Below are 27,460 nucleotides of genomic sequence, written 5' to 3' on the forward strand. Positions count from 1 at the left end.
GACCTCCAGAATGAATTAAGTTCTTAACCCGAGGTACCACTGTACTGCCTCTGACCGCAAGAATAGCAACGCAGCCTCTAGAGCTGCAGGCTTATATTTATTCTTGCAGTGTGCCTGCCTGCTGACACCTGCTACCTGAGAAGAAGCCCCATTGCATGCAATGACCTCCTTCTGAGTAAGACGGGCATTTAGGATTTGACCCTGCAGAACTTTTAGTCTCCAAGGTGCTACTGCAGGTGGGGACATTGGTGCCAACGCCTAGGGGCCGAAGTCCCTTAGCCCCCCAATAAAATATGTGAGGGGGCTCCTCCCCAGTTGTTGGGCATTGCCATTCAGATGGGGTGTGCGTGCTGCATCTTGCGATCAATTATTTTATTCAAGTTGGCACCCCTGGGGGGGGGGGCAGGAGAGGCATCTGGTTGCCCCTAGGCAAAACAACAATAAATTCTGTGCTCCCCTAGAGACCCGGAATGGGGCAAGGCAGCGTCACAGGCAGCCAGCTAGAAGCCACCAACACACACTTTCACCACTGGGTGCAAACTTGAATAAAATATTGGGGGAGGCCAGGTAAACCAGCCCCTGCATAATCGATCACAAGACACCATTGGAATGGCAGTGCCCATCATAGGAGCCAACTCCTAGGGGCTGAGGTCTCTTCAGCCCCCAATAAAACATTTGAGCCCCCCCCCCCAATGTTGATGGGCATTGCCATTCAAACACTGCATCATGTGATTGATTATGCAGCCCCCCCATATTTTATTCAAGTTGGCACCCATGATCCTTATCACCTTTTGGGGTGGTGTTGTTGTTGTTGTTGTTTAGTCATTTAATCATGTCCGACTCTTCGTACCCCATGGACCAGAGCACGCCAGGCCCTCCTGTCTTCCACTGCCTCCCGCAGTTTGGTCAAACTCATGCTGGTAGCTTCGAGAACACTGTCCAACCATCTCGTCCTCTGTCGTCCCCTTCTCCTTGTGCCCTCCATCTTTCCCAACATCATCCCAACAACGTCTTTCCCAGGGAGTCTTCTCTTCTCCTGAGGTGGCCAAAGTATTGGAGCCTCAGCTTCACGATCTGTCCTTCCAGTGAGCACTCAGGGCTGATTTCCTTAAGAATGGAGAGGTTTGATCTTCTTGCAGTCCATGGGACTCTCAAGAGTCTCCTCCAGCACCATAATTCAAAAGCATCAATTCTTCGGCGATCAGCCTTCTTTATGGTCCAGCTCTCACTTCCATACATCACTACTGGGAAAACCATAGTTTTAACTATACGGACCTTGGTTGGCAAGGTGATGTCTCTGCTTTTTAAGAAGCTGGGGGGGGGGGGTATCTCTTCAAACATTTCATTGGGAGAAGGGATAGGAGTTGGCTCCTATGCAGGGCCGGATTTAGGTTTGATGAGGCCCTAAGCTACTGTAGGTAATGGGGCCCTTTATATGTCCAGCTGTCCTTTGTCAACAACAAATCGTCCCTATTTTTTGTGTTGAATATATGCTATATGGCAATTTATGGACCTAATAGGTATCTTAAGCCATTTGCACATAAATAATTATGTATTTTATCAAAGCAATTGTTGAACTGAAATACAATTAAGAAGTATATTAATATTGGAAATGTACATCCAGTCCCCCCCCCTTTAAATTTTTTTGGGGCCCCCAAAAGAGTGGGGCCCTAAGCTATAGCTTGTTTAGCTGTAAATCTGGCACCGCTCCTATGCATGCGCCAAGTGACGATCCGCTTTTGCCTCCGCCGAAGCGTGCAGAGGAGCGGGAGGAGGAGGAGGCGGAGCGGCGGCCGCGGGCTGATCCCTCCGACGGCAGCCCAGCCCCGGCGCAGTACAAGAGGCGAGCGCCAAGGCGGCGGGCGGGCTGCGCAGAATGAGCGGCGCGCAAGCGGGCTGGAGGGCAGGTTCGCTGGGCACTCGTTCGGCGGCGCTGCGCGGCGGGCGGAGTCCTTTTCTGCAGCAGCGGCGCTCTTAGGCTCGGCTGGCCGGGCACCGCCTTCGCCTGGGCAGCAGCTCTCCGGCGCATATGGCGCTTCCCGGCGCGCCGCGGAGGAGCCCACCGAAGCAGGGCGCGATGCCGGGCGCGGAGCCTCGCTGAGTCCCCCGCGCGGCGCCCCGGGAGAGGCAGGAAAAGGAGCGAGCCAGCCCCGGGATGAGCGCCTCGGCTGCCACGGGCGTCTTCGTGTTGTCCCTCTCGGCCATTCCCGTCACTTACCTCTTCAACGCCTTGGCTGCCAGTGGCGGGTGAGCGAGAGCGGGGGGGGGGGGTCGCGTTCCCACGTGCGCCGCCGCCCGCGTTCTGGTGGCGGGTTTGCGTGCACGTGTGAACGCGGTCTGGGAGGCAGAGGAGCGGGAGAGAGCTCCGGGAATGGTGGGCGCGGGCAGAGCAGGGGCGGTGAAGCCTATTCATGGCAGGGGGAGGAGGCGAACTTTGTTCCACACAGGCTAAAGTTCCGGAAAAGAAAGGAATATATTGTGGTGGGGGGAGGTAGGGGGGGGGGGGAGAAAACTGCTTGTTTTTTTGGGGGGGGGGGCATTTCCCCCTCTCGACCCACCCAAGTTGCCATCTGTAGAAGCAATGGAAGCTGAGGGCCTCTGCCTGTTATAGAGAAACTGTATTGTGACTTGCTGGGATGTCTTGAGCGATCCAGCTGCATGCTTTCTGTCCCAAACAGATAGCGCCTGCTTATGAGTAAATGCGTGCAGGGGATCGGGCTGAATGGGCTTGCCCAGCTTATATCAGTGTATAACTTAAATGTAGAACTTCCATCAGCTTCAATTGTAAGTTGAGGTTTTTTCGAGCACCCATTGTATTCATGAGTCAGAGATTGAGTGGCATGACAGAGGAATCGCTGGTGCCTTTAAGGTCCCCATTTGCACAACAAGCAGGACGTACTGAGAATGTCATTAAGGCTGCAGTTCCAACTCCCTTGGCTTGGGAGTAAGTCCCATGGAATTCTGTAGGGCTTAGCAGATGTGGCTAGGGTTGCACTGTGAACCAGCCAAATCCTGGCTCCCTGATTACCATAGCAGCATGATACGATGTGTGTGGTGTACACACATTTACCTGTTTAGGTGTACACGAAAATAGCTTATGTGTGTACATCTAAAATATATATGTATTGAGTGAAGAGGTCATATTCCACGTGCGTGAGAGTATCGCAGTAAAATGCCTTTCGTTCTTTTTTTGCTGTTTGCACTTAATGCAGTTTGGAACACATTATTATTATTATATTATTATATTATTATTATTATTATTATTATTATTATTATTATTATTATTATTATTATTATTATTATTGTTATTATTATTGTTATTATTATTATTATATTATACTGGTGTCTGTACCAGTGTGGTGAAAGTGCACAGAACTTTGCATTAACTGGAGTGTTGCAGCCTTAACAGCTTCTCCCAGTGAAGTCCTACACATACCTAACCTGCTTTTTGAGTGTTCAGAACTTTTTGGATGTTAATGAAGCTGTAAGGGAGGACAGCCGTTGGAAGGGAGAAAGCTGCCTTATACTGAATCAGACTGCTGGTCCCTCTAGCTCAGGACTGTCCTCACTGACAGCTCTCCAAGGCTTAAGCCAGAGGACATTCCCAGCCCTACCTAGAGATTGAACCCAGGACCTTCCATGTGCAAAGAAGATGATGCTCCGCTGCTGACCTATTGCCCTCCATGCTTAGCTAACAAATGGACACCACATAGCACCAGTCCTGAAAGAGCTATATTGGCTCCCAGTACGTTTCCGAGCACAATTCAATGTGTTGGTGCTGACCTTTAAAGCCCTAAACGGCCTCAGCCCAGTATACCTGAAGGAGCATCTACACCCCCATCGTCCAGCCTGGACACTGAGGTCCAGCGCCGAGAGCCTTCTGGCAGTTCCCTCCCCGTGAGAAGTGAGGTTACAGGGAACCAGGCAGAGGGCCTTCTCAGTAGTGGCGCCCGCCCTGTGAAACGCCCTCCCACCAGATGTCAAGGAAACAAACAACTATCTGACTTTTAGAAGACATCTGAAGGCAGCCCTGTTTAGGGAAGTTTTAATGTTTGATCTTTTATCGTGTTTTTGATATTCTGTTGGGAGCTGCCCAGAGTGGCTGGGGAAAATAAATTATTATTATTATTATTATTATTATTATTATTATTATTATTGCCATAGAACATAGGGAATCAAAACCATTGGTGCATCTAGATCTCCATGCTAAATGGCAATGGCTCTCTGGGGTTTCAGACAGCTCTGCCTGGAGATGTGCGAGTCTGAAACCAGGACCTCCTGTCTGCAAAATGGAAGCCATTCATTACTACCCCATACAGTGGTACCTCGGGTTGGGTTACAAACGCTTCGGGTTACATGTTTTCAGGTTGCGGACCACGGGAAACCCGGAAGTACCAGAAAGAGTTACTTCTGGGTTTCGCCGTATGTGCAGAAGCGCTAAATCACGCTTCGAGCATGTGCAGAAGAGCCAAATCACATCACGCGCATGCACAGACACAGCACTGCAGGTTACGAACACTGCGGGTTGCGGACGTGCCTCCGTCACGGATTACGTCCGCAACCTGAGGTTCCACTGTATTGCAGATGAGAGGCTGAGTGATGGTGGCATAACTTGGACTATCGCTATGTGCAACCTGAGCCAGTGATTTCCTTGGCTTTTGTTGCAAACATAGCCAAGAGTTGGCCCCATGGAATGGAATGAGACCTACTTCTGCCTGAATGTGCACAGGCCTGTGTTCGTAGCTGTCGTACCAGCTACTATAGGTAATCTATGATTCCTGGCCATTAACTGAAGGCCCTCCATAGTCTTTGGTAGAAATGGCTGTGAACTCATAAAGTCCTGTGTTGGAAGTTTGAAAGTACTTTCCTGCTTTTGATCTCCCATTAACGGAATTCAGATGTGCGCTAATGTCACGAGGCCTGCGTTTTAAAAAAAGGGATATCCTTTATTGCCCACGCATATTGAGAAATGCTCTCGAGCATTATGTTTTTTAACAATTAAAATGTGGAAGCAATATCTTCTCTGAACCTAGAGAAGAAGAAGCTGAAGCTGATCTTCTCAGTAGCCAGCTGGAAAACATCCTTTCTTACTGGTGTGTAATTCTGGTAGGCCCACTTCAAAATTATGACGGAGGCGGCAGTCCTAACCCCACTTACCTGGGAGTGAGTCTCATCAAATTGTGTAGGGCTTACTTCTGAGTAGATATGTTTAGAATGCTGCTGCAAGTCTGAAATTCTATATACACTTCCCTGGGAATAAGTTCATCTGAATTCAGTGGGAATTACTTCTGAGTAGACATGTATAAAATAGAGACATGTGTATCCAGGACGCATACCCCTAATCATTTTGTGAATCTTTGTACTTTTGTCCATTTACTGTATGTATTTTTCCCAATTTGAACTATAAAGTGGTGATTTTCTTGAGCCAAAGTGAGAGTACCCCATAACTTTTATTTTAGAAAAAAAGCACTGTGCATATCTATTGAACACACACACTCAGAAGTAGCACCTATTGAATTCAGTGGGTCTAAGTTCTGCCACCACTTACTGCGGATCATAAGTGGGGAGTATTCCCGGGAAAGTGGGTGAAATATTGCAGCCTTACTTGGCAATGAGCCCCATTAAACTCTGCTGAGTAAATATGCATAGGGTTGTGGCATAAAGGCATGCAATGTGTTCAGACCCTCTAGGGGAAAATAACCCTCCTTTTCCTCCTTCCACAGTTTATTTTCCTGCCCAGCTATTTGATCCCTCTTGCCTGCTTCCTCTCTGTGAGAAAACATCTTGACTGTATGTTTTCAGCCTTCCTAGATATTACAGATTCATTTGCATTAGAGACATCAGTTTCAGTGGAGCCGTCAGAGGAGGGCCGAGTGGGCAAGCGGCGGAGAGATCCATTGGCTGCTTGCATAATCTGTGCTGGTATTTTTAGAAGCTGCGCTCCGCTGCCTGCAAGGGACATTGTGTGTAGAGAGAGAGGAACAACAATAGCTACCAGCTGCCTTCTCAAAAGGAAGAGCCAGGGGTTTCATTTATCAAAAGAAAACTGCCAGTGCCATGGCATGTTTTGAGGGCAAAGGCCTTCCGAGCTGGAAAGCTATGGGAGAAGGGCTGTAGCTAAGTGGTAGAGAATCTGCTTCGCATGCAGGAGGTCGCAGGTTCAAATCCTGGCATCTCCAGGCAGGCCTGTGAAAGGCCCTCTGTCTAAAAATATGGAGAGTCGTTGCCAGTCAGGTCAGGGTAGACAATGCTGAGCTAGAGGAATCAATGGTCTGACATGCTATAAGGCAGGTTCCAATATTTAACTGAAATCAGCCCTATGTTCCGTGCCACGAGAATGTGAATCTTTCTTTATATTTAGAAAAGGACAACAGCTCAGTGGCAGAGCCCATTCTTTGCATGCAAAAGGTTCAAGGTTTAATCCCTGGCATCGCCAGGTAAGGCTAGGACCGACCCTTGCTTGAAAGTTTGCAGAGCTGCTGCCAGCCAGTGTGGGCAGTATTGAGCTGGGTGGACTAATGGTCTGCTTTTGGCATAAGGCAGCTTCCTATGTTCTTTAACCTCAGATAACCTCAGCCTAATCCTTTATATCCCTGCCTGATCACCAAGACCTTTGGGAGAGTCTCTGTAGGTGGTCATTTGTCCTTCCGATGTACAGCTCGTAACTACCAGAAGCCACACATTCATTGTAGTGGATCTGAGCCTGTGGGACCCCGCTCCCAAACTGAGATTAGACAGACACCCTCCTTGTTGAGGATGGGATGCGGGTGGCGCTGTGGGTTAAACCACAGAGCCTAGGACTTTGCCGATCAGAAGGTCGGCGGTTCGAATCCCCACGATGGGGTGAGCTCCCGTTGCTCGGTCCCTGTTCCTGCCAACCTAGCAGTTTGAAAGCATGTCAAAGTGCAAGTAGATCAATAGGTACCGCTCCGGCAGGAAGGTAAACGGCGTTTCCGTGTGCTGCTCTGGTTCGCCAGAAGCGGCTTAGTCATGCTGGCCACATGACCCGGAAGCTGTACACCGGCTCCCTCGGCCAGTAAAGCGAGATGAGCGCTGCAACCCCAGAGTCAGCCATGACTGGACCTAATGGTCAGGGGAACATTTACCTTTACCTCCTTGCTGAACTTTGACGCATGACTAAGACTAGTAATGTAAGCAAAGGCAGATGTTGTTATAGTTTCTCTTGCTAAAGACTATGGGGTCAAGTAGCAGTGCTCACACACTGTTATTATGACGGATTGTGGTAGATACTCGTATTTCCTTGATATGTGCAAAGCGTTCCTTCAAAGCGGAAAGGGTTTTGTTTTTGCGTAACTATCCGCTTTTGAAACAGTGTTCTGTACATAAGGATCTGCCATTTGCAAACGACTTCTTGCGATGAGCTTGGTTTGCTCTAATGATGGTTTGGTGCACTGCTGACAAACTATAGTTTATGTAATTATGTAGCAAAATGTTTGCTTTTGACCAAGCCAGTGAAATGGAACAACTAAATCGAACAGAATAAGCCTGCTCCCTCCTTTCTGAAGACATGATTGCTTGTGTGATTTAAAAAAAAAAAAGGAAGTGAGATACAAAGTGAATTTCCAAATGAGGTCTGAGAAATTCTTAACCACAGAATGCTAACCTGCATTTGCAGAAAGGAAGAATGCAACATCAAGCAAACCTTCCAAGCAGTTTCTTACTTTATTATTACGTGTTAAAGCTGCAATATGATTGAATCTTGACAATGGAGAGAATGCCCTCGTTTCTAGGGCTTAAAAGACAAACATGGGCTCGTTGTGTTTGCATTTTGTGCTGGGGAAGATCAGTAGCAATGCTTAAGCTGCCTTGCAGGGATGTTTATTCGCTATTGCCTGTTTATGGTATTGGACTGGATGAGGGCCAATAAACTGAAACTCAACCCAGAGAAGACAGACACTGTTAGTAGGTGGTTCCTCCGCCTGGAAAAATGGTGCCAAACCAGTTCTGGATAGGGAGGCACAGGTGGAATGCCTTCGACCAGCTAGTCATCCACCAATGCCCCTTTTAGACAAGGATGATCTGGCTTCGGTAGTTGATGCTCAGAGATCGTTGAGGAACCATTGAGATGATAGACTTCTCCCCTGGTTTTAATCTCTGCAGCTCCTGGGTCACTGTTGCAGTTGGATTGTTGATTCTGTTCCTAGTGGGTCTAGCAGCCCGATTCCTGGTGAAACGAAAACCGCCCCGAGACCCACTGTTCTATGGTACGTATCGGTACCCTGCAACAGGCGTATCTCTAAGGGTAGAGTGTGGCTTTTACTAAGGTTTAATGCAGGGGTAGGCAACCTAAGGCCCGGGGGCCGTATGTGGCCCATTAGCCTTCTCAATCCGTCCCGCCAATGGTCTGGGAATCAGCGTATTTTTACATCAGTAGAATGTGTGCTTTTATTTAAAATGCACCTCTGGGTTATTTGTGGGGCATAGGAATTCGATCATATTTTTTTCCCCAAAATATAGTCCAGCCCACCACATGGTCTGAGGGATGGTGGACTGGCCCACGGCTGAAAAAGGTTGCTGACCCCTGGTTTAATGAGAAATTATGGTTTCCCACTGTAAGAACAAATTGCCTTGAGCCTTGGGGTTATGTGCTCCCTTCCATTCTCTTTTTGTGCCCACAAGAAGGAGAATGAAAACTTCTGGTTTTGATTTTAAAGCTAACCACACTAGCCTGTGATGTCTGAAGTTGGGGAATTGTGATGTGAGGTTAAGGCAGAATCCGGCTGTGGTTTCAAGACCTGGATTGTTTAGATCAGTGGTTTTCAACCAGTGTGCCATGGCTATAAGCTCCACAGGTGAATGGTGCCTCTGGGGCTGGCCAGGGGTGTTGGTTGCCAGGAACTGAGGCAGCCTTGGAGTAAGCAAGCAAGTAGGTGAGGGAGCCCAGCCAGCCAGCCAGTCCACCAACGCTTGCTGTTGGGAATGGACAGACAAGTCCTAGGCCTCTGTGGGGCAGTGTGAGCGGACACCTCTCTTTGGGGCTTGGGGGGCAGCTCAGAGACCAGGCATGGCAGCGGCGGCTGCCGGGAGGACTACCAAGGAGAGGGTAGGGGAGGCTGAGGGAACCCTCCACAAGGGAGGGTGTTTGAAAAGGGGTGGGGGCCGCCAGTTCTGCAGGCAAGGAGTGACATAACTGGGCTCCTGAGCCCCACAGGGCTGCCACAGAAATAATGTAGTTTTGTGGACTCAAAAAGGTTGAAAACCTCTGGTTTAGATAGTTGCAAGGATGGGAACTTGCGGCCCTTCAGATGTTTTTGGTGGACTCCAACTCCCACCAGCCCCAGCCAACATGGCCAGTGGTTAGGGATTATGAGAGCTGTAGTCTGCGACATCGGGAAGACCACGGGTTTTCCATCTGTGCTTTAAACAAACAAACAAACATTCCCTGAGTCCTGATCACAGGGAACTGTGGTTAGTTTAAGATCAAAAGCTTCTCTGACTTTAAGAGTGGCTGGGGAAACCCAGCCAGATGGGCGGGGTATAAATAAATTATTATTATTATTATTAATTATTATTATTATTATTATTATTATTATTATTACAAATTACAGGGAACCAGGCAGAGGGCCTTCTCGGTAGTGGCACCCGCCCTGTGGAACGCCCTCCCACCAGATGTCAAAGAGAAAAATAACTGCCAAACTTTTAGAAGACATCTGAAGGCAGCCCTGTTTAGGGAAGCTTTTAATGTTTAAAAGGTTATTGTATTTTAGTGTTTTGTTGGAAGCTGCCCAGAGTGGCTGGGGAAACCCAGCCAGATGGGTGGGGTATAAATAAATTATTATTATTATTATTATTATTGTTATTATTATTATTATTATTATTATTATTATTATTATTATTATTATTAGGGCATGGGTCCTAGGCTCACGGTGGGGAAGGCCAGCCTGGCTTATGCCACCCTGGCTGTCTAGCTGAGCTTGACATTAGGAAAAAGACACTCTTACAAGTTATTAATGTGTTTATATTCCTCCTCCTCCTCTTGAACTGCCGCAGTCTATGCCGTGTTTGCTTTCACCAGCATTGTGAACTTGATCATTGGGCTTGAGCATGACGGAATCATCGATGGATTCATGACCCATTACTTGAAAGAGGTAGGTGATGATCTCAAGGTAGGAGCCGATTGGCGGATGACTGGAGGATAGTGAAGGCTGCATGAGCCTTTATGGACGCCAACAAAGGCCGCTTTTAGTTCCTCCTAAAATCTCCACATCCTCCCTGAGTTCTGGAGAACTTAAAAGCTTGCTTCTTCTTTTGTGATATTTTTATTCTCGGCAGCGCTTGGGTGCTGTTCCTCCACAACAACCAAGACTTTTCTTTTTTTACTTGCAAGGCTCCAGAGCAGAGGTGGGGAACCTCAGGCCAGATGTGGCATCCCTGTCTGGCCCTCAGGGATCTCCCCAGCCCACAGTCCTCCCTGGCTCCTGCTCTGCACCCTCCTCAAGTGCGTCTGCTTGGCTAGAATTTCCCCTTCCATTCCATTTCATCTCACTTTTAATTTGTGTACCACCTTTCTGTACTACAGTACACACCAAAATAGATGGCAAAGATCACCCACGTAACAATCTGATCTGATACAAAAAGCCGCAGTAACTTAAAAATAAACAACTTATATCAAATAAAGCAATTTTCAATCACCCGTTAGAATATAATAGTAAACAGTAAAATTAAATATCAACAAATAATAAACAGCTTATACATATAAATTACCGCAAAGAATTACTAAACTGTCAATCAATAAAAATAACGGCAAGTCACAATGCATAAATTGCCGCAAGACATACAAAAACCCATGTAAAAGGATCAAATCGAGAAACAAGGACACACAACTTATAACATTATTTTTTTAAAAAAAAAATCATGGTCTGGGAAAGGCTGGAGGATAGGGCAAGGCAGGTGGAAAAAGCCATTGCATGATGAAAAGCAGAAAATATCTCTCGCTTGTCTTGATTATTTCGCATGGCTGGAATGTACCCTGCTATACCAAAGGGAATGTGGTCCTTGACCTGAAAAGGCTCCCCTAGCCCCCTATTCCAGATTGCTGAAGGAAGCTTCATCCTGATATATTTATTTATGGATTTCAAAGAATTGCCGGTTGCCCTTCAGCAGATTCCAGAGGCGGTGAACCGCAAGTACAAATAATGAATCATTTATATCACAACACACTAAAATCCGGCCTCATGTTGCCACAACGCGGCTGCATCGGTCCTTTTAGAGATATTGCCCTATTTTGGCTTCTGGGTTTTGTTTTCCTCAAGGATCAGCATGGCTACTTTTATTTTTTTAAAACAATTGTCTTGTTTCTCGTCTACTTCAGGCTCAGAAGCAGGTTCAGGATTGCAGCCTTAGAGCCATGCGAGATGTGGTGTGAGCAGCCACGCTTAGGAGTGTCAGCAGTTTAGAAAAACACGCAAACACACAATGTGTGAACTTGTATCACGACCGCTATGCGGGATGGGCAAACCATTTCCCTTTCTGTACCACTTTATGCCATTTACAGCTATTAATTTGTTTGTGGCATTTGTTTGCTGCCACACAAAGTTCTCTGGGCAGCCCATGATAAATAACTAAAAACCAATTTAAATACAAATTATGACACAAAGGCATGAAACTCTAGAAAAACAAAACTTGCCGCACCCACAAAGATCAGAGACACTTTTCCCTGATTGAGATTGCCTCTGCTCAAAAGTTATTTGCCTTCCAGCAGAAAGCTTAGTGGTATAATTGGGCTAGGGTTATTTTGGGCAGGACAGTACCGTATTTTTTGCTCTATAAGACTCACTTTTTCCCTCCTAAAAAGTAAGGGGAAATGTGTGTGCGTCTTATGGAGCGAATGCAGGCTGCGCAGGTATCACAGAAGCCAGAACAGCAAGAGGGATTGCTGCTTTCACTGCGCAGCGATCCCTCTTGCTGTTCTGGCTTCTGAGATTCAGAATATTTTTTTTCTTGTTTTCCTCCTCCAAAAACTAGGTGCGTCTTGTGGTCTGCTGCGTCTTATAGAGCGAAAAATACGGTAATTACAAAAATGGCATGGGGGTGTTGGGGGAGAATAGTTAATCCCCCATCCAGTGTCACCTTGGCCTCTCCCTAATCCTCACTTCTTAAACACACACAGGTGATTCCAGTTGTAGATTTCCCATATCACACCCTGCTGGTTTATTACTAGCAGAACTCTTTAGAATAAATATACCGTAATTTCCGTGTATAAGACTAGGATTTTTCCTTTAAACGTTACCATATTTTTCACTCTATAAGACGCACCAGACCACAAGACGCACCTAGTTTTTGGAGGAGGAAAACAAGAAAAAAATATATTCTGAATCTCAGAAGCCAGAACAGCAAGAGGGATCGCTGCGCAGTGAAAGCAGCAATCCCTCTTGCTGTTCTGGCTTCTGTGATACCTGCGCAGCCTGCATTCGCTCCATAAGACGCACACACATTTCCCCTTACTTTTTAGGAGGGAAAAAGTGAGTCTTATAGAGCAAAAAATACGGTATGTTAAAAATTGGGGGTCATCTTATACACATATAGTGTATCCCCCCATTTTCTCAATTTGGAGTCCCCCCAAAAAGGGGGCATCTTATACCCGAGGGTGTGTTATACACGGAAAAATACAGTACTTTGAATTGTGCTGTTGGGCAATGCATTTCCTGCAGATTGGTCTGGTATATTTGGATTTGATCCTCACGCGGCACATTTTTCGTGATGGTTGATCTTGGATAGCAGGTTTCTTACGCTGACGCTTGAAATGTGACCTCTAGAAAGAATGCTCATATCAGGATTGGATTAATGTTACCAGCTTTGTTCCTTTCCAAAGCTGTTTTTTATTTGTGCTGCCTCAGAAATGCTGTCTAATCCTATTTGTCACTGTGTTTTTGTTTTCCTTAGGGTGAACCTTATCTGAACACGGCCTACGGCCACGTGATTTGCTATTGGGATGGCTCTGTTCATTATCTGATGTATCTCTTGATGGTGGCAGCTATTGCATGGGAGTAAGTTGATTTAATGGTTGTGGGCAGCAGGATTGGCACAATTTACCTTTCACGGCTCTTTTCAAAATCACCTCACAGTATGCTTAGCTTTACCTGCAAACTGGGCATAAAATGACCTTGCCTTTTTGGGGGTTTTTTTAGCAGTAGTTTAACCTTAACCTGAAAATTCTAATCTTGGCACCTGTTTATTTATATATTTTTAAATTTCTATCCCACTTTTCCTCCAAAGAGCTCAAGGTGGCATACATATGTCTCCCCTTGCCATTTTATCTTCACAACGACCCTGTGAGGTAGTTTAGGCTGAGAGAGAGAGTGTGACTGGCCCAAGGTCACCCAGGAAGCTTCACGGCTGAGTGGGGATTTGAACCCTGTCCTTGTCTGACTGTCTAACCACTCCACCATATTGTCACAATAACGTGTGCCTCCAGTTGTGAAGATGGTGTATGAAAACCGGGTATTTCTGTTGCAGGGAAAGTTATCGGACAATTGGCTTATATTGGCTGGGGTCCATCATGATGAGCGTCATTGTCTTTGTGCCTGGAAACATTGTGGGTAAGGGCATGTCACTTAGTCCATTTTGCTTTGTGAAGAGCCACAGTTGGCCTGCTGTCAGAATTTTGATCTTGCAATAGATGCAAGAGCCAAAATGTCTCTGGTTGAATATCTGTACTGTTGCAATAACTGGAAAACTGGACACGGTCAACAGAAGCCAAACTCAAACCCATACCATTTATTTGTGCCTACAACCCTTAGGGACACGGGTGGCGCTGTGGGTTAAACCACAGAGCCTAGGACTTGCCAATCAGAAGGTTGGCGGTTTGAATCCCCACAACGGCGTGAGCTCCCGTTGCTCGTTCCCTGCTCCTGCCCACCTAGCAGTTCGAAAGCACGTCAGAGTGCAAGTAGATAAATAGGTACCGCTCCGGTGGGAAGGTAAACAGCGTTTCCGTGCACTGCTCTGTTTCTCCAGAAGCAGCTTAGTCATGCTGGCCACATGACCCGGAAGCTGTATGCTGGCTCCCTCGGCCAATAAAGCAAGATGAACACCGCAACCCCATAGTTGGTCACGACTGGACCTAATGGTCAGGGGTCCCTTTACCTTTTTTACACAACACTTGGCATTTTATTTTGCGCATTCATGGTGGGAATCTTACCTTTCTTTTTCCATTAGCACTTCAGCCTTGAAACAAAATTCACTTAGGGTTGTTCAGATGTTTTCAAACTGCTCTACACAGAGCAGCCTTTGCACTCCTGGGAACACAGCTCCTGGGAAAAAGTAATGCTTGCTCAAGATCATTTAAAGATATAACCTCTGTTTCCCAGCAGCAAGTCATTTGTATGTGTGACAGCAGAAAATGCTGCAGTGTAGAAGATGGTATCGAGAGAGATGTGTGTAAACTTGCAGGCAAAGATGATGAGGTGCTTCAGCGAAGGCGTGAGCTACATGCCGAACAGGTCGATCAAGCATTAGGTGCAATGTTAATTGAGCATGGAAGAAAACGTTGGTCTGTTATGATCAAAGCTCAGAGGTCAACAAGGTGCAGAAAGAAAGCCTTGTAGGCTTGGCACTTTGTTTGGTCTGCGTTGGTGCAAGCATTCCATGGAAGAGATTTAACGGGGTAATGGGAAGCTGTGGTGCTGAACTCCAATTCCCACCATTCCTGACCACTGGCCATGCTGGCTAGAGTTGATGGGATTTGGAGTCCCAACAACATCTAATGTGCAAGAGGTTCTTGAATGAGATTTACCTCCAGGTACATGTGCACAGGATTGCACATGTGGGGTATATTTCTTGGTGGACATGCCTAGGCTCATGGTGTAAAATGCTTTATTGAAGGTCATAATTTTTAATGTTTTTTGTGTTGTTACTTGCAGGCAAGTTTGGAACCAAAATCTGCCCTGCATCTTTATTAAGTATCCCATTTATCTGTCTCCCAATATGGGCTGGTTTCAAAATCTATAATCAGCCTCCCGTGATTGGTGACTGTCCAGCCAAGGTAATATTTATGTATGAATGTGTTTGTCGTTTCAATGATAAGAACATGCTGAGGCAAAATCTGCTGAATGTCAAAATGATATCTGACGTAGGGCTGACAAACAGTTTATCCCGCCTAGGTTGCAAAAGCAATATTTGACATGGCTCCCTTTCGCTGGCCTTTGTGTTCCATATTTTGTACTTGCCCTGGAGTGAAGATGAATCCCTCCCCCTGTACTATACTTAAAATCAAGGGTGAGGAACCTTTTCCAGCCTGAGGGCAACATACAACTTTTCAGGGGCTACGTGCTGTCAGAGGGTCAGGCCAGAGGCAGAAAGTGGGGAAACTACTGATGTGACTTTTCACTATTGTACTGAAGGCCGCACTCCAACCCTGCAAAAATCAAGGGTTTCTATAGACGCATTTCTCCAGGCAAGCAAAAGGCATTTTCACCAGTGACATATTGTTGGGGTGTGTGCACAGGGGCAGTTGCCCCAGGCACAAAATTGTTAGGGTCACAAAATTTCAACATCCGGTGCTGCCTCAATACAGCTACACGCTTCTGTTGCTGGGCTCTGTTGAAAACAGGTTCTCTGTGCAAACCAGGAAGTGACCTTACAGACAATGGAATAACTCTTTTTTTTATTATCTCTGCGGCTGCGATACTCATACATACTCCAACTGTTTTTCTTCCTCCCACCCGCTCTCTGCGTCGTCCTGGGTGCTGGCAACCCTCGCTATGCCACTGATGATCACAGCTCAAGATATAGGCCAGAGCACTTGAAAGGGGCAAGGAACAGTGCTATTGATGGGTCTTGTTTTAGGGATGAGGCACGGCTGGGGTAGAGGCCTAAGGGCTAGGAAGGGTTTAATTTAACCTTGCCATGTGAACCTTTGCATCTGAAAATCCTTCTTTTAATGACATCAGGTGAGTCCCATTTGACCATGCACCAGCCAGACGTCACTCAAATGAACCACATTTGGGGTCCATATTTGGAGGGAGAGGGTGTCACTTGGGTGGAATCTAGACACATATAAAAAACGTTGTGAAATTGCTTTTTAAAAAAAGTTTGAAATATATATATTGAGTTTGCCATAACTCACCATCGCCATCTAGTGTCACATAGAATCATAGAATCATAGAGTTGGAAGAGACCACAAGGGCCATCGAGTCCAACCCCCTGCCAAGCAGGAAACACCATCAGAGCACTCCTGACATATGGTTGTCAAGCCTCTGCTTAAAGACCTCCAAAGACGGAGACTCCACCACACTCCTTGGCAGCAAATTCCACTGTCGAACAGCTCTTATTGTCAGGAAGTTCTTCCTAATGTTTAGGTGGAATCTTCTTTCTTGTAGTTTGGATCCGTTGCTCCGTGTCCGCTTCTCTGGAGCAGCAGAAAACAACCTTTCTCCCTCCTCTATGTGACATCTTTTATATATTTGAACATGGCTATCATATCACCCCTTAACCTCCTCTTCTCCAGGCTAAACATGCCCAGCTCCCTTAGCCGTTCCTCATAAGGCATCGTTTCCAGGCCTTTGGCCATTTTGGTTGCCCTCCTCTGGACACGTTCCAGTTTGTCAGTGTCCTTCTTGAACTGTGGTGCCCAGAACTGGACACAGTACTCCAGGTGAGGTCTGACCAGAGCAGAATACAGTGGCACTATTACTTCCCTTGATCTAGATGCTATACTCCTATTGATGCAGCCCAGAATTGCATTGGCTTTTTTAGCTGCCGCGTCACATTGTTGGCTCATGTCAAGTTTGTGGTCAACCAAGACTCCTAGATCCTTTTCACATGTACTGCTCTCAAGCCAGGTGTCCCCCATCTTGTATTTGTGCTTCATGCACTTTAAAACACACTTAAAATGTGCAGGTTTGTGTCTCTGTGGATACAATCAGATGCCATTTTGAATCAAGATGGCAGACTGAACCTTTCAAAACTGTGCTTAAAACTACAGATTTTGTGGGGGGTTTTAGAATTCCTTTGAGTTTGCTAGTTTTATATATTTATCAGTCTGTTGGAGACATTTTTTTTTGGTAGAAAGCAATGAATACACCATAATCTTTCTGTTTGGTTGGCCCTGTACACGGAACAGGGTGGTGAGGCAGGTCCCCTCTTGTCTATTGCCTCACGATCAGGCAGCATAATCTACCACACATTTATTTCCTTGTCTCTCAGATAAACACTCTGTGAATACCTTCATTGTTCCATCACCACAGTAAGACTAGTGACACTGGTCTGAATTGTGGATTTTAAAACTGCTCCTGGGAAGCTGGCTTGCTAGATGTGCTCTCTCAACAGATTTGATGGATGTGTTTTCGCTCTGCATTAAATTGAACTTTTTTAGCCAATTATCAGCAAAAGTTCAGAGTCATGTCCACAGGAGGGCTCTAAATATAGAATCCCATCATTGATTCTGAGCAACTTTTTTTTAACCCAACAGTGAAATTGCTTTTCCTGTGGGAAAGCCGAATGCTTTATTCATCGCTATGAATTATGACTTCTGTACAAGACAAGAATAGCCAAGAGAGTAGTGATAGCGGCTGTTAAAACTGCCAGGAAAGTGAAATCAGCCGAAGTGTGCTAGCAATGCATAGTCCCCAGATAAATTTTGTCAGTGCAAATCAGGGAAACTAAGACTGGAATTAGGCAAGCTTATCCGATTTCACATAGTAGGGATGGCGGACCTGGTACGTTTTGTTCATATTTCTTGGTTGCATTTCCATGCCGTCAAGGCGCCCTAGGCGGTTTGCAGTTTTAAAATACTTAAACCAATGAACGATATACGGGAAAATGCAGTGACAGTGTTCCTCTCAGACCAACTGAGAGCTGATGGCAAAAGCTTCCTTGCTCCTGCATTTATGAGCTTTGCATGAACATGGCGGTTTGGTTTGGATTCGAGGGTCCTGTTATGGATCTCGAAGGGAACAGTTCCCTGGCCTTGGAGATAGATGATAATGAGGTAGACCGTAGCTCATTTTGGGGATTGGTAACATACAAAGGTCGGCTCTTTTTTCAGCTCTCAGATGTGAGTTGTCTCTCAGCCCTTTTGTGCAAATAAGGAACTGGTCACCGGTAGCCAACTTCCCCCCTCATAAATCTTGCGTTCTTCCTCTGTGTTTATGCTACAAACGTATTTCAGTGAGGGCTTTTTTTCATTGGGCCCTGGATAACTTGCTGCCAAGTTATAAGCAAACTCTTTGTTTACACAGCAACATGCTGCTCAACATGAAAACGGTTTTCCTCAGTCTTTGCTGGTATAATTGTCCCTGCCAGGCTGCATTTCTCTCATTTTCAAATGACTTTTCTTTCGAAAGAGCCTCGTCTCTCCTCTCTCAACCCCCCTGACCAATAATAATAATAATAATAATAATAATAATAATAATATATTATTATTTATACCCCACTCATCTGGGGAATCGCACGAGGAATCTTGCAGTTCCACAGTCAGACATTTGGTAGATACTGGCCAAAATAAGCTTGAGATTAGTAGCTGTTTGGGAGGGTGTGTGGTTGTTTTTAGATGTTGTTAGATTATTTTTAAATAGTTTTAAATATATGCAGTTGTTTTCTAAATTTTATTGCTTTAGCGCTTTGATGTTTGCTGCTCTGAGCTCCTTCAGCAGGAAGGGCAAGATAATAAAAAAAGATTGATTGATTAAATAAATAAATAAATACATAATGAAACACTCCAGAAATTGTGATGCTACCACCATTATTCCAGTTGGTATCTATATTGGATACAAACCCCCCTATGTGTGGGGAGGGGACTGTGGCTAAGGCCATTGGCAGTTTACTCAGTTCCTCGTGTGTGTGTGTGTGTGTGTGTGTGTGTGTGTGTGTCTTTACCTTGCATCTGATTAAATTAGAAATTTCAAGTTCTGTCCTTGTAGTTCTCTTGTTTACCTCGGGACAGAAGTCTTAAGGTGTTTATCGGGCCAGTTTATATGACTTCAAAATTTTTGCATATTGTTTCATAGAATCATAGAATTGTAGTGACCCCTCTGGAAATCATATTGCAGGTGATTCGGGAAGTTCAGCAGAAGAGACTTCTGAGAAGACCTCTAGATTTCCTGTTGGCTGTATATTTCATCTTTGCAACTGGATTTTGCCTTTTTAGGGGCCTGGTAAGTTGGTTGGTTTGGTGTGGGTGTGTGAAAGAAAGCTTTTTGATGTCACCTGTTTAGTTTAGAAAATATACATATAAAGAATATGGAAAAGGGGGATGCTATACAGTCATGGAAACCAAGGAGTGAGAGTCTACACCCCACCCCATTTCTTTACCCTCAAAATCTGGAAGGTAAGTCCCCTACCCCACAGTAACTAGGCTTGGGGAAAAACCCCAAACCCCCTTTTCCAGCCTAATGGTGGAGGGGGAGATTGTGTGCCCATGTATGGTTGTGCATGCCTCAATGTATACATAGCTTTGTGTGTGTGGTGCCCACAAGAACAGTTTATTCAGTTTGCAAATGTGCCCATTGTTTCAAAAAGCTTGGCAGCGCCTGGCCTGATCTGTTAAGTCTCTCCCCTCTTCTCACACAGTAATCTTAGGACTGATACCATTGCTGACTTTATGGCATCACCACCTATCCATCTCCCTGCCTGCCCTGCCTTCTTTGCTTAACACCCAGCCTAGTGAAGGGTCCTGGAGAACTCAAAAGCTTGCTCATTATTGTGCAACATTTTGGTCCTGCACATCATCCTCCATGTTGCAGACGGAGGCACCAAGGCTGACCCTCAGGCCACCTACTGAGTTCATGGCAGAGGTTAGATTTGGCCTGCAAGCAGTTTTGGGAAAGGGCTGTATTTCAGTGGTAGAGCACCTCCTTTCTATCTGGAAGGTCCCTGGTTCAGTCCCCAGCATCTCCAGGTCGGCCCACGTACAACACTTGCCTGAAACCCTGGAGAGTCGCTGCCAACCAGTGCAGTCAGCAGTATGCTAGATGGGGCTTCACGTAAGGCGGTTTCCTTATGTTTCTATGAGTCATAGCCAAGTCTCTCTATCCACTCAGCTGCACTAGCGTAATGTCAGTGGGATTTCTCTTTAGGTTGCCTTGGATTGCCCGGCCTAACTTTGCGGGTAGCGCTGTGGTCTAAACCACTGAGCCTCTTGGGCTTGCTGATCAGAAGGTCGGCTGTTCAAATCCCTGCGACGGGGTGAGCTCCTGTAACTCTGTTGTCCCAGCTCCTGCCAACTTAGCAGTTCGAAAGCACGCCAGTGCACGCCTATGCCCTTTTAAAATGTGTTTTTTTGGGGGAGGGGCATTGGGTTGCTGTTTTTATTTTTATTAGGTATTTTGTGATTTTATATCTTGATTTTATTCTGTGAACTGCCTTGAGACCCCCGGGTATAGGGCAGTATTATATTATGATGATGATGATGATGATGTAAATAGGTACCACTGCGGCAGGAAGGTAAACGGTGTTTCTATGCACTCTGGCTTCCCTCATGGTGTTCCATTGCACCAGAAGTGGTTTAGTCACGCTGGGTCCTTTACCTTTTACCTTTTTTACCTAATGTCAATGGGATTTCTCTTTAGGTTGCCTTGGATTGCCCAGCCGAACTTTGCCGACTGTACAGCCAACTTCATGAGCCATATATCAAGGATCCTGTTGCCTATCCAAAACTTCAGGTAGACATTCCAAAATAAGAAACTATGCTCACTGACTGGGCCACTCTTGGTGTGTGTGTGTGTGTGTGTGAGAGAGAGAGAGAGAGAGAGAGAGAGAGAGAGAGGGAGGGAGGGAGGGAGGGAGGGAGAAGGTGCTTGTAATTAAGACTCACTTTCTGGCACCTACCTTTATTTTTCTAGTTAAATTTATGACCTTTTCCCTTTTGAAAAGTCTTTACTGGTTTCAGGGAGATTAGCCCCTTATAGTCAGAGGTTGGGCCTGCTTGTTTCCTTTGGTTAGTGCTGAACTGAAGGAGATTTAAGTTCTTAAGAACCACTTTGCTGACTCAGGCTAGTCCAGCTTTCTGTTTTCAACATAAGAGAAGCTAACAAATGAGACAGGATGAAGTAGTCATCCCCTCTTGTTTCCAGCATCTAGTACTCAAAGAGGCAGGCTGCCTCTCTCCGTGGAAGCTAATCCTCACTTCTGAACTTTTCAGTTTAGAGAGAAGGCGAATAAGTGGAGACAAGATAGATGGGTGTAAAATTATGCATGGTGTGAAGTTTTTCTTACTTTCTCATAATAACTTGGGGGCATGTAGGAATTGGGGAGACTTTGATTCAGTTTAAGGTGAGGCTACGAAACCTGGACTTTTTGAAACAGCACACGAATCCCGAAATTTGCACTTCTCTGAATTTGCAGTGCAGTTCTCCAGCCAAGTAATGTGTAGAACAATTGCATATACCAGAACAAAGCGTGTATACAATGCATATATAAATGAAAATACCATACAAAAGTGCATATATATAAATGAAAATACCATACAAAAGTGCATCTGTCAGCCTGGGCTCCTGTGAGAAGGAAGATTGGGATATTCTTCTTCTTCATCATCATTGTAATAATGTTTTAGATGCCTGCTGAAAGCTTTTTTTATTTTGGCAAGCCTACCTGGACATGCAATGTCGTTATCTATGTTTGTTTTAAAAGTTGTACAGATTTTTATCCGTTTCAAGTGTTCTTACATACACTTACTTTTTTAATTCCTTTTGTGGATTTTAACGGTGATTTGTTGTTCATTTCTTGTGTACGCTGTTTAGGGTTTTATGACTAAGCAGTAAGCTTTAGAGATCTTGCTAAATAAATGGAACTATTGTTGCCTTTTCTTCTAATGCACAGATGCTGGCATACCTGTTCTACTCTGTACCATACTATATAATCTCACTGTATGGTTTGCTCGTTCCTGGATGTACCTGGATGCCTGATTTAACCCTTATACATGCTGGAGGACTAGCCCAGGTATATTTCTTACAGATCTGGATTTCTCATTACTACTGTAGAGAGCCAGCGTGGTGTAGTGGTTAAGAGCGGTGGACTCGTAATCTGGTGAACCGGGTTCGATTCCCCGCTCCTCCACATGCAGCTGCTGGGTGACCTTGGGCTAGTCACACTTCTCTGAAGTCTCTCAGCCCCACTCACCTCAGAGTGTTTGTTGTGGGGGAGGAAGGGAAAGGAGAATGTTAGCCGCTTTGAGACTCCTTCGGGTAGTGATAAAGCGGGGTATCAAATCCAAACTCTTCTTCTACTCTTCTTCTGTAAAGCAGAATTTAAATATTATATAGTGCAGGGCTCAGTTTTGTGGCTTGGGCCAGTTCACAGTCCTGCAGACGCCGCGGTGGACTGGAGTGCGTGCGCATGCATGCGCAAACGCTATTTCCGGCGCTCCTTCCAGCATGGAGGAGGTGTGCGCAGCTTCCCATTGACAGCAGGAGCTTCCTGCAGCCAATGGGAAGCTGGCCAGCATTGCAGAAGGCGGTCCCTGCTCTACTGCACGCCGGTTTAGTGCTGCACACGGGAGCTGACTGAGCCGGTGGTGGGAGTCCCCAAGTGGGCAGCGGGGATCCATGGGCCAGGTAAACAACCCCCATGGGCTGCTTGTGGCCTATGGGCCTTAGGTTGCCGACCCCTGATATAGTGGATGACCAACTCTGAGAGCCACTGCGCAGCCAGACAATTGCTGCCCCGAAGGCTTTGGAGAGTTGGAAAGCCATACCGAATGTGAACTTCTAATCCCTTCCTTCCAATCATTTTCACCATATTTGCAGTCCTGTTTTCAAACCGAATCTGCAGTCATCAGGAAGACTAGAATTTTCTTCTTCTTAAAATGGAAACCAGAATTCTCAGAATAATAGCCAGAAGCACAAAATTAATATCACGTTGCTCATCCCTGTTTGATCAGCGAACTTTGCCCAAACCTTTCCGACTAGAACTTCAAAGCTTACTTTCCCCCTCCCATCATCGTTCACACAAATATATTAATTTCTCCTCTCGGTATTATGCACATTAAAACCTCTACATCGTGCACTTGTTGCAAAGGACATTATGTTCTGAGCTCGGTGACATTGTGGCCCATAGTCTCTGCTGATTCATTGAAGTAAATAGAAAAGAAAACATCCCTTGTTCTATAACCCTGAGCATGGCTTTTCCTTTTTTTCAGTTTTTCTAAAACATAATTTAGAAAAAGACTCCAAAAAATCAAAGGAATTAAAATATAGCTGTTTTATAGCAACAGCCTGTTGGTCTCAAGCTTTCTCCCATGCTCCTGACAGTTCTTAAATGCTTCCTTTTTTTCAAATTCTCTCTTAATAGATGAGTGAGGGTTTAAAAAAAAAAGCAAGAAGAAGAACTTCCCTTAAAAATGAAAACAGTTACTGTATTTTTCGCTCCATAAGGCGCACTTGACCATAAGGCGCACCTACTTTTTTTGGGGGGGGTATTCAAGAAAAAAAAAATACTTTAAAGGGAGCGCTGAGCAGAGCCTGTATCCATCCCAGGCTCTGCTCAGCGCTCCCTTTCATGAGCCGCGTGGAGCGTATGTGCGGCGCTTGCAGGCTTTTCCCCAAGGAGTGATGGGCTGCCCTTCTCCCTCCTCGGGGAAAAGCCCCCAAGAGCTACACACACACTCCGCGCAGCTCTTTAAAGGCTCTTGGGGGCTTTTGCGGGAGGTGGGTAAAGTGAGAGAGCTTTGCTCTGTCGCTTCCCCCACCTCCCGCAAAAGCCAGGGATAGCTGCACGGAGCCTCTCCAGGGCTTGTGGGGCTGGTGAGGGAAGCCCGGCTTTCCCCCACCCCCACCCCCAAAAAGCAGGTCGGGGAGCAGAGGAAAGGCAGCGCACAGCCTTCCTGCTGCTCCCAGAGCTTGTCGGGGCTGGCGGTGGAAGCCCGGGTTCCCCCCCAGCCCCAGGGACCACACATTTGCTCCATAAGACGCACAGATATTTCCCCTTAGATTTTAAGAGGAAAAAAGTGCGTCTTATGGAGCGAAAAATACGGTAGCATGCAGGTCTTGGGTGCTTGGTGGACAGCCTTCCTTTCAATAAAAGCCGAGGGGGAGATAAATAGAGAAGTCTTCCCATGGGGCTTTTTCAGATGTAGAAGGGCCAGACAGGCAGGGAGGCTGCAGAAGGCCACATGTTATTGACAGCAGACACACATTTTCTCAAAAGGTACAGAGCGTTTAAGCGTCTTTCCCAGCTGCACTGTCCTCCTCTGACCTTTCTCCCTATGACTTCACACGACACAGACCAATGCTTGGCAACACCCAGTAAACAGAACTGGCTCATCTCTTCCTTAAATGTTAAGCTTCTGGTGCAGCCTGAACCCCATATCTCTCTCCCTCTTGCAAAAGCAGAAAACAAAAAGCTCATAAATTTGGCAATGGGGGTTTTTAAAACGCAAATGAGCTGTCACTTGCAAAAGGGGATAACAGATGGGAGACAAAAGACAAGCCACAATTCCGAGTGCGCCACTATTGCTTCTATCTTTAAATGTTTGTTTATGCTAAAAATATTCGTTGGCTCAGCAATCTCTTCTCTGTACATAACCTTAGATGTAAATTTGTTCTGCACTCCAGAACAGTCCCAGGGGAGTCTACCCAAAAGCTCCCACCCACCTACTATGCAGACAAGGGAGCAAAAACCTGCTGCTCAGTCCCTAGAAAAGAAAAACAAACCACTCTTTTCCTGTCTGCCCTGACATTTAAAGTAGGGTGGGCCAGATCCTGGTGACATTATACAGGATTTGGGCTGAGGCTGAAAGCAGGAAGCCTGTGAACCCTAATTGTTAAGTCAGGAAGGGAAAAGTCAGGAAAGTGGAATGTCTCCAAGTTTCTGATTACCCAAATGGCGTTTCAAGTGCCCATTGTGCGTAGACCTTGATTTTGGCTGTGGTTTGGTGTTGTTGTTTTTTAAATCAAAAAACAAGAAGAAAAGCCAAATTCTGTGGCTTAAATAGAGTAGCAATTTTGTGCATATCTACATATCCATGCAACATTCTGTTTCTGCTAGCGATGAAAGCTGAGCAGGAAGCTATGTAATGCTAAAGCCTTTTCCCCTGCCTATGTAAACCTTATGTGACCTCTCTCTAGATTGTATGCTAGCCCTACTCGGAGAGATTAAGAAACATGACTAACTTAGGTCCATATTTCAATGGGTCTACTCTGGGTAAACTTTAGTTGAATACCGCACACACACACACACACACACACACACACACACACACACCCAATCACCAGTCATGCATACCTTTCTTGAGAACTAGAAACCTTTTGGAAGTGGTTATTGAGAGTTGTCAAAATACTGAGTACTTTATCCTGTGTCAGATACTCTGGCAAGGTAGCGCCTTGACCTTTGACATTAAAATTTATTTTATAATCTCTCAGTAAAAAAGGTAAAGGGACCCCTGACCATTAGGTCCAGTCGTGGCTGACTCTGGGGTTGCGGCGCTCATCTCGCTTTATTGGCCAAGGGAGGCAGCATACAGCTTCCGGGTCATGTGGCCAGCATGACTAAGCCGCTTCTGGTGAACCAGAGCAGCGCACTGAAACACCATTTACTTTCCCGCTGGAGTGGTACCTATTTATCTACTTGCACTTTGACGTGCTTTCGAACTGCTAGGTTGGCAGGAGCAGGGACCGAGCAACGAGAGCTCACTCTGTCGCGGGGATTCGAACCACTGACCTTCTGATTGGCAAGTCCTAGGCTCTGTGGTTTAACCGCAGCGCCACCCGCGTCCCTTATCATCTCTCAGTACCCTATTCTAAATCTCAAGTCTGTTGTATACAAGACAGAAGAAACTAGGGGATTCTCTATTCTTTAATAGTGGAGCAGCGGCAGATTTCGGTCTTTCAAATTTCAGCGGTGCCCTGTGCGAGACCAAAATTTGGTGTCCCTCCACCTCTCGCCTTCTGTTCTGCTACATCATAGCTACGGCATCTTGTGGCACCCCCATCAGCTTGGTACCCAGTGTGGGGGAACTGTTCACGTCCCCCTAAGTAGAGATAGTAGAGGTTTGGGGGGGGGGAAACTAAGATGTTCAATTTACGGCTGCAATATTGAATCAGTTAATCAGGCAGATGAATCAGTTTGAAGCCTTACTAACCAAATAAAAAGTAGCTGTGATTAACTGTGCAGCAGCTATTTTTAAAAAGTTTCTAATTAGTCTTAATACAAGTACAGTGGTATTTCCAGTTGCGAATGGGATCCGTTCCAGAGCTCCAGTCGGATCCTGAGGTTTTCGCTATTGGAGGTGCTTGTTCTGCGCATGCACGCGGTGCGGTAGAGCGCTTCTGCGCATGTGCGCATGGCGAAACCCAAAAAAAATGCTTTCAGGTTTGCTGCGTTCGCATCCTGAAATTTACGTAACCAGAGGGTTATGTAATGTGAGGTACTACAGTGGTACCTCGGGTTACAGATGCTTCAGGCTACAGACTCCACTAACCCAGAAATAGTACCTCAGGTTAAGAACTTTACTTCAGGATGAGAACAGAAATCACGCGGCGGCAGCGGGAGGCCCCATTAGCTAAAGTGGTGCTTCAGGTTAAGAACAGTTTCAGGTGAAGAACAGACTTCCGGAACAAATTAAGTTCTTAACCCGAGGTACCACTGTACTGTACATGCAAAAACCATAGGTGGGGAATTACATCTTAGAAAGGGGTGTTCCCTCTTTCCCTCTTCTAATAGGGGAAGCTGTGTGTGCGTTAGCTGAAAAAGGAAGCAAGCCAGACTTTTTACAGGAACTGGCTTATTTTACAGGAACTGGCTCTTCAGGAATTGGCTTATAGAGGTACAATCCAATGCACGCCGATTTGGTCACAGAATGGCTTTTGATCAAGCAGAAACGTCTGTTGTTAAAGGGCAAAGGAAGGCAATTTTCTGTGGTTTCTCTCTTCCCAGCAGTTGCCTTCTAAATACTCTGAAGATAATACCATTGATATGCCCATTCAAAGCTATGCCTCATCCTTACTCTTCTCTCTATATCCACAGGCTCAGTTTTCACACATTGGGGCTTCTCTACATGCTAGAACACCTTACATCTACAGAGTCCCCGAAGAAGGAAATATGTGGTTTCTGCTACTCAATGTAACATATGGAGTCATTCCTCAGCTGTTGGCTTATAGGTGCGTCCACAGTCCAGAATTTTTCTTAAAGGCCAAGCCAGAAGACAAGACTGAGTAGGAAGACTGGAGCGACGTCTTCAGTTTTGTGAAACTGGACTGCTGTTACAAGGAAGGGTCTTGCAATACCTGGAAGGCTTAACACATTTATTAAGGTAGAGGTTTTCATGGACCACAGTCCATTTCAGCCGTAGTCCATTTTACATCTGACCAGGTTGACTGCAGTCATCAAAAGCTTATGCCATAATAAATCTGTGAAGTCTTTAAGGTGCCACACGACTCTTCGCTGTTTTTGGTGCAAAAAGACTGGATACAGCTACTCCTTTGCAACTCTACAATATTTGTCTGCAAAGACACGTCTGCTCGGTGTTGTGTACTGTTGCGGGAAATAAAAGACTACTTCTGTCTTT

General features: G+C 45.8%; 1 protein-coding gene across 4 annotated transcripts; it reads left to right on the top strand.

The window, feature by feature from the left end:
• Positions 1 to 1,823: 1,823 nt before the first annotated feature.
• Positions 1,824 to 27,460, top strand: TM6SF1 (transmembrane 6 superfamily member 1). 4 transcript variants are annotated; one of them, XM_077918847.1, is made up of 10 exons: positions 1,833 to 2,247; positions 8,122 to 8,225; positions 10,012 to 10,109; positions 12,904 to 13,007; positions 13,477 to 13,559; positions 14,883 to 15,004; positions 19,011 to 19,115; positions 20,529 to 20,621; positions 21,778 to 21,897; positions 26,920 to 27,460. In XM_077918847.1, the coding sequence occupies exons 1-10, from the start codon at positions 2,156 to 2,158 to the stop codon at positions 27,109 to 27,111; spliced, it is 1,113 nt and encodes a 370-aa protein (XP_077774973.1). In that variant the 5' UTR covers positions 1,833 to 2,155; the 3' UTR covers positions 27,112 to 27,460. The 4 variants fall into 4 exon arrangements, with proteins under 4 accessions (XP_077774976.1, XP_077774974.1, XP_077774973.1 ...); XM_077918848.1 differs by lacking the exon at positions 21,778 to 21,897 and having other exon boundaries at positions 1,829 to 2,247; XM_077918849.1 differs by lacking the exon at positions 8,122 to 8,225 and having other exon boundaries at positions 1,834 to 2,247.

The sequence above is a fragment of the Podarcis muralis genome, chromosome 14 (genome assembly GCF_964188315.1).
Source record: "Podarcis muralis chromosome 14, rPodMur119.hap1.1, whole genome shotgun sequence".
Classification (NCBI taxonomy): Eukaryota; Metazoa; Chordata; class Lepidosauria; order Squamata; family Lacertidae; genus Podarcis; species Podarcis muralis.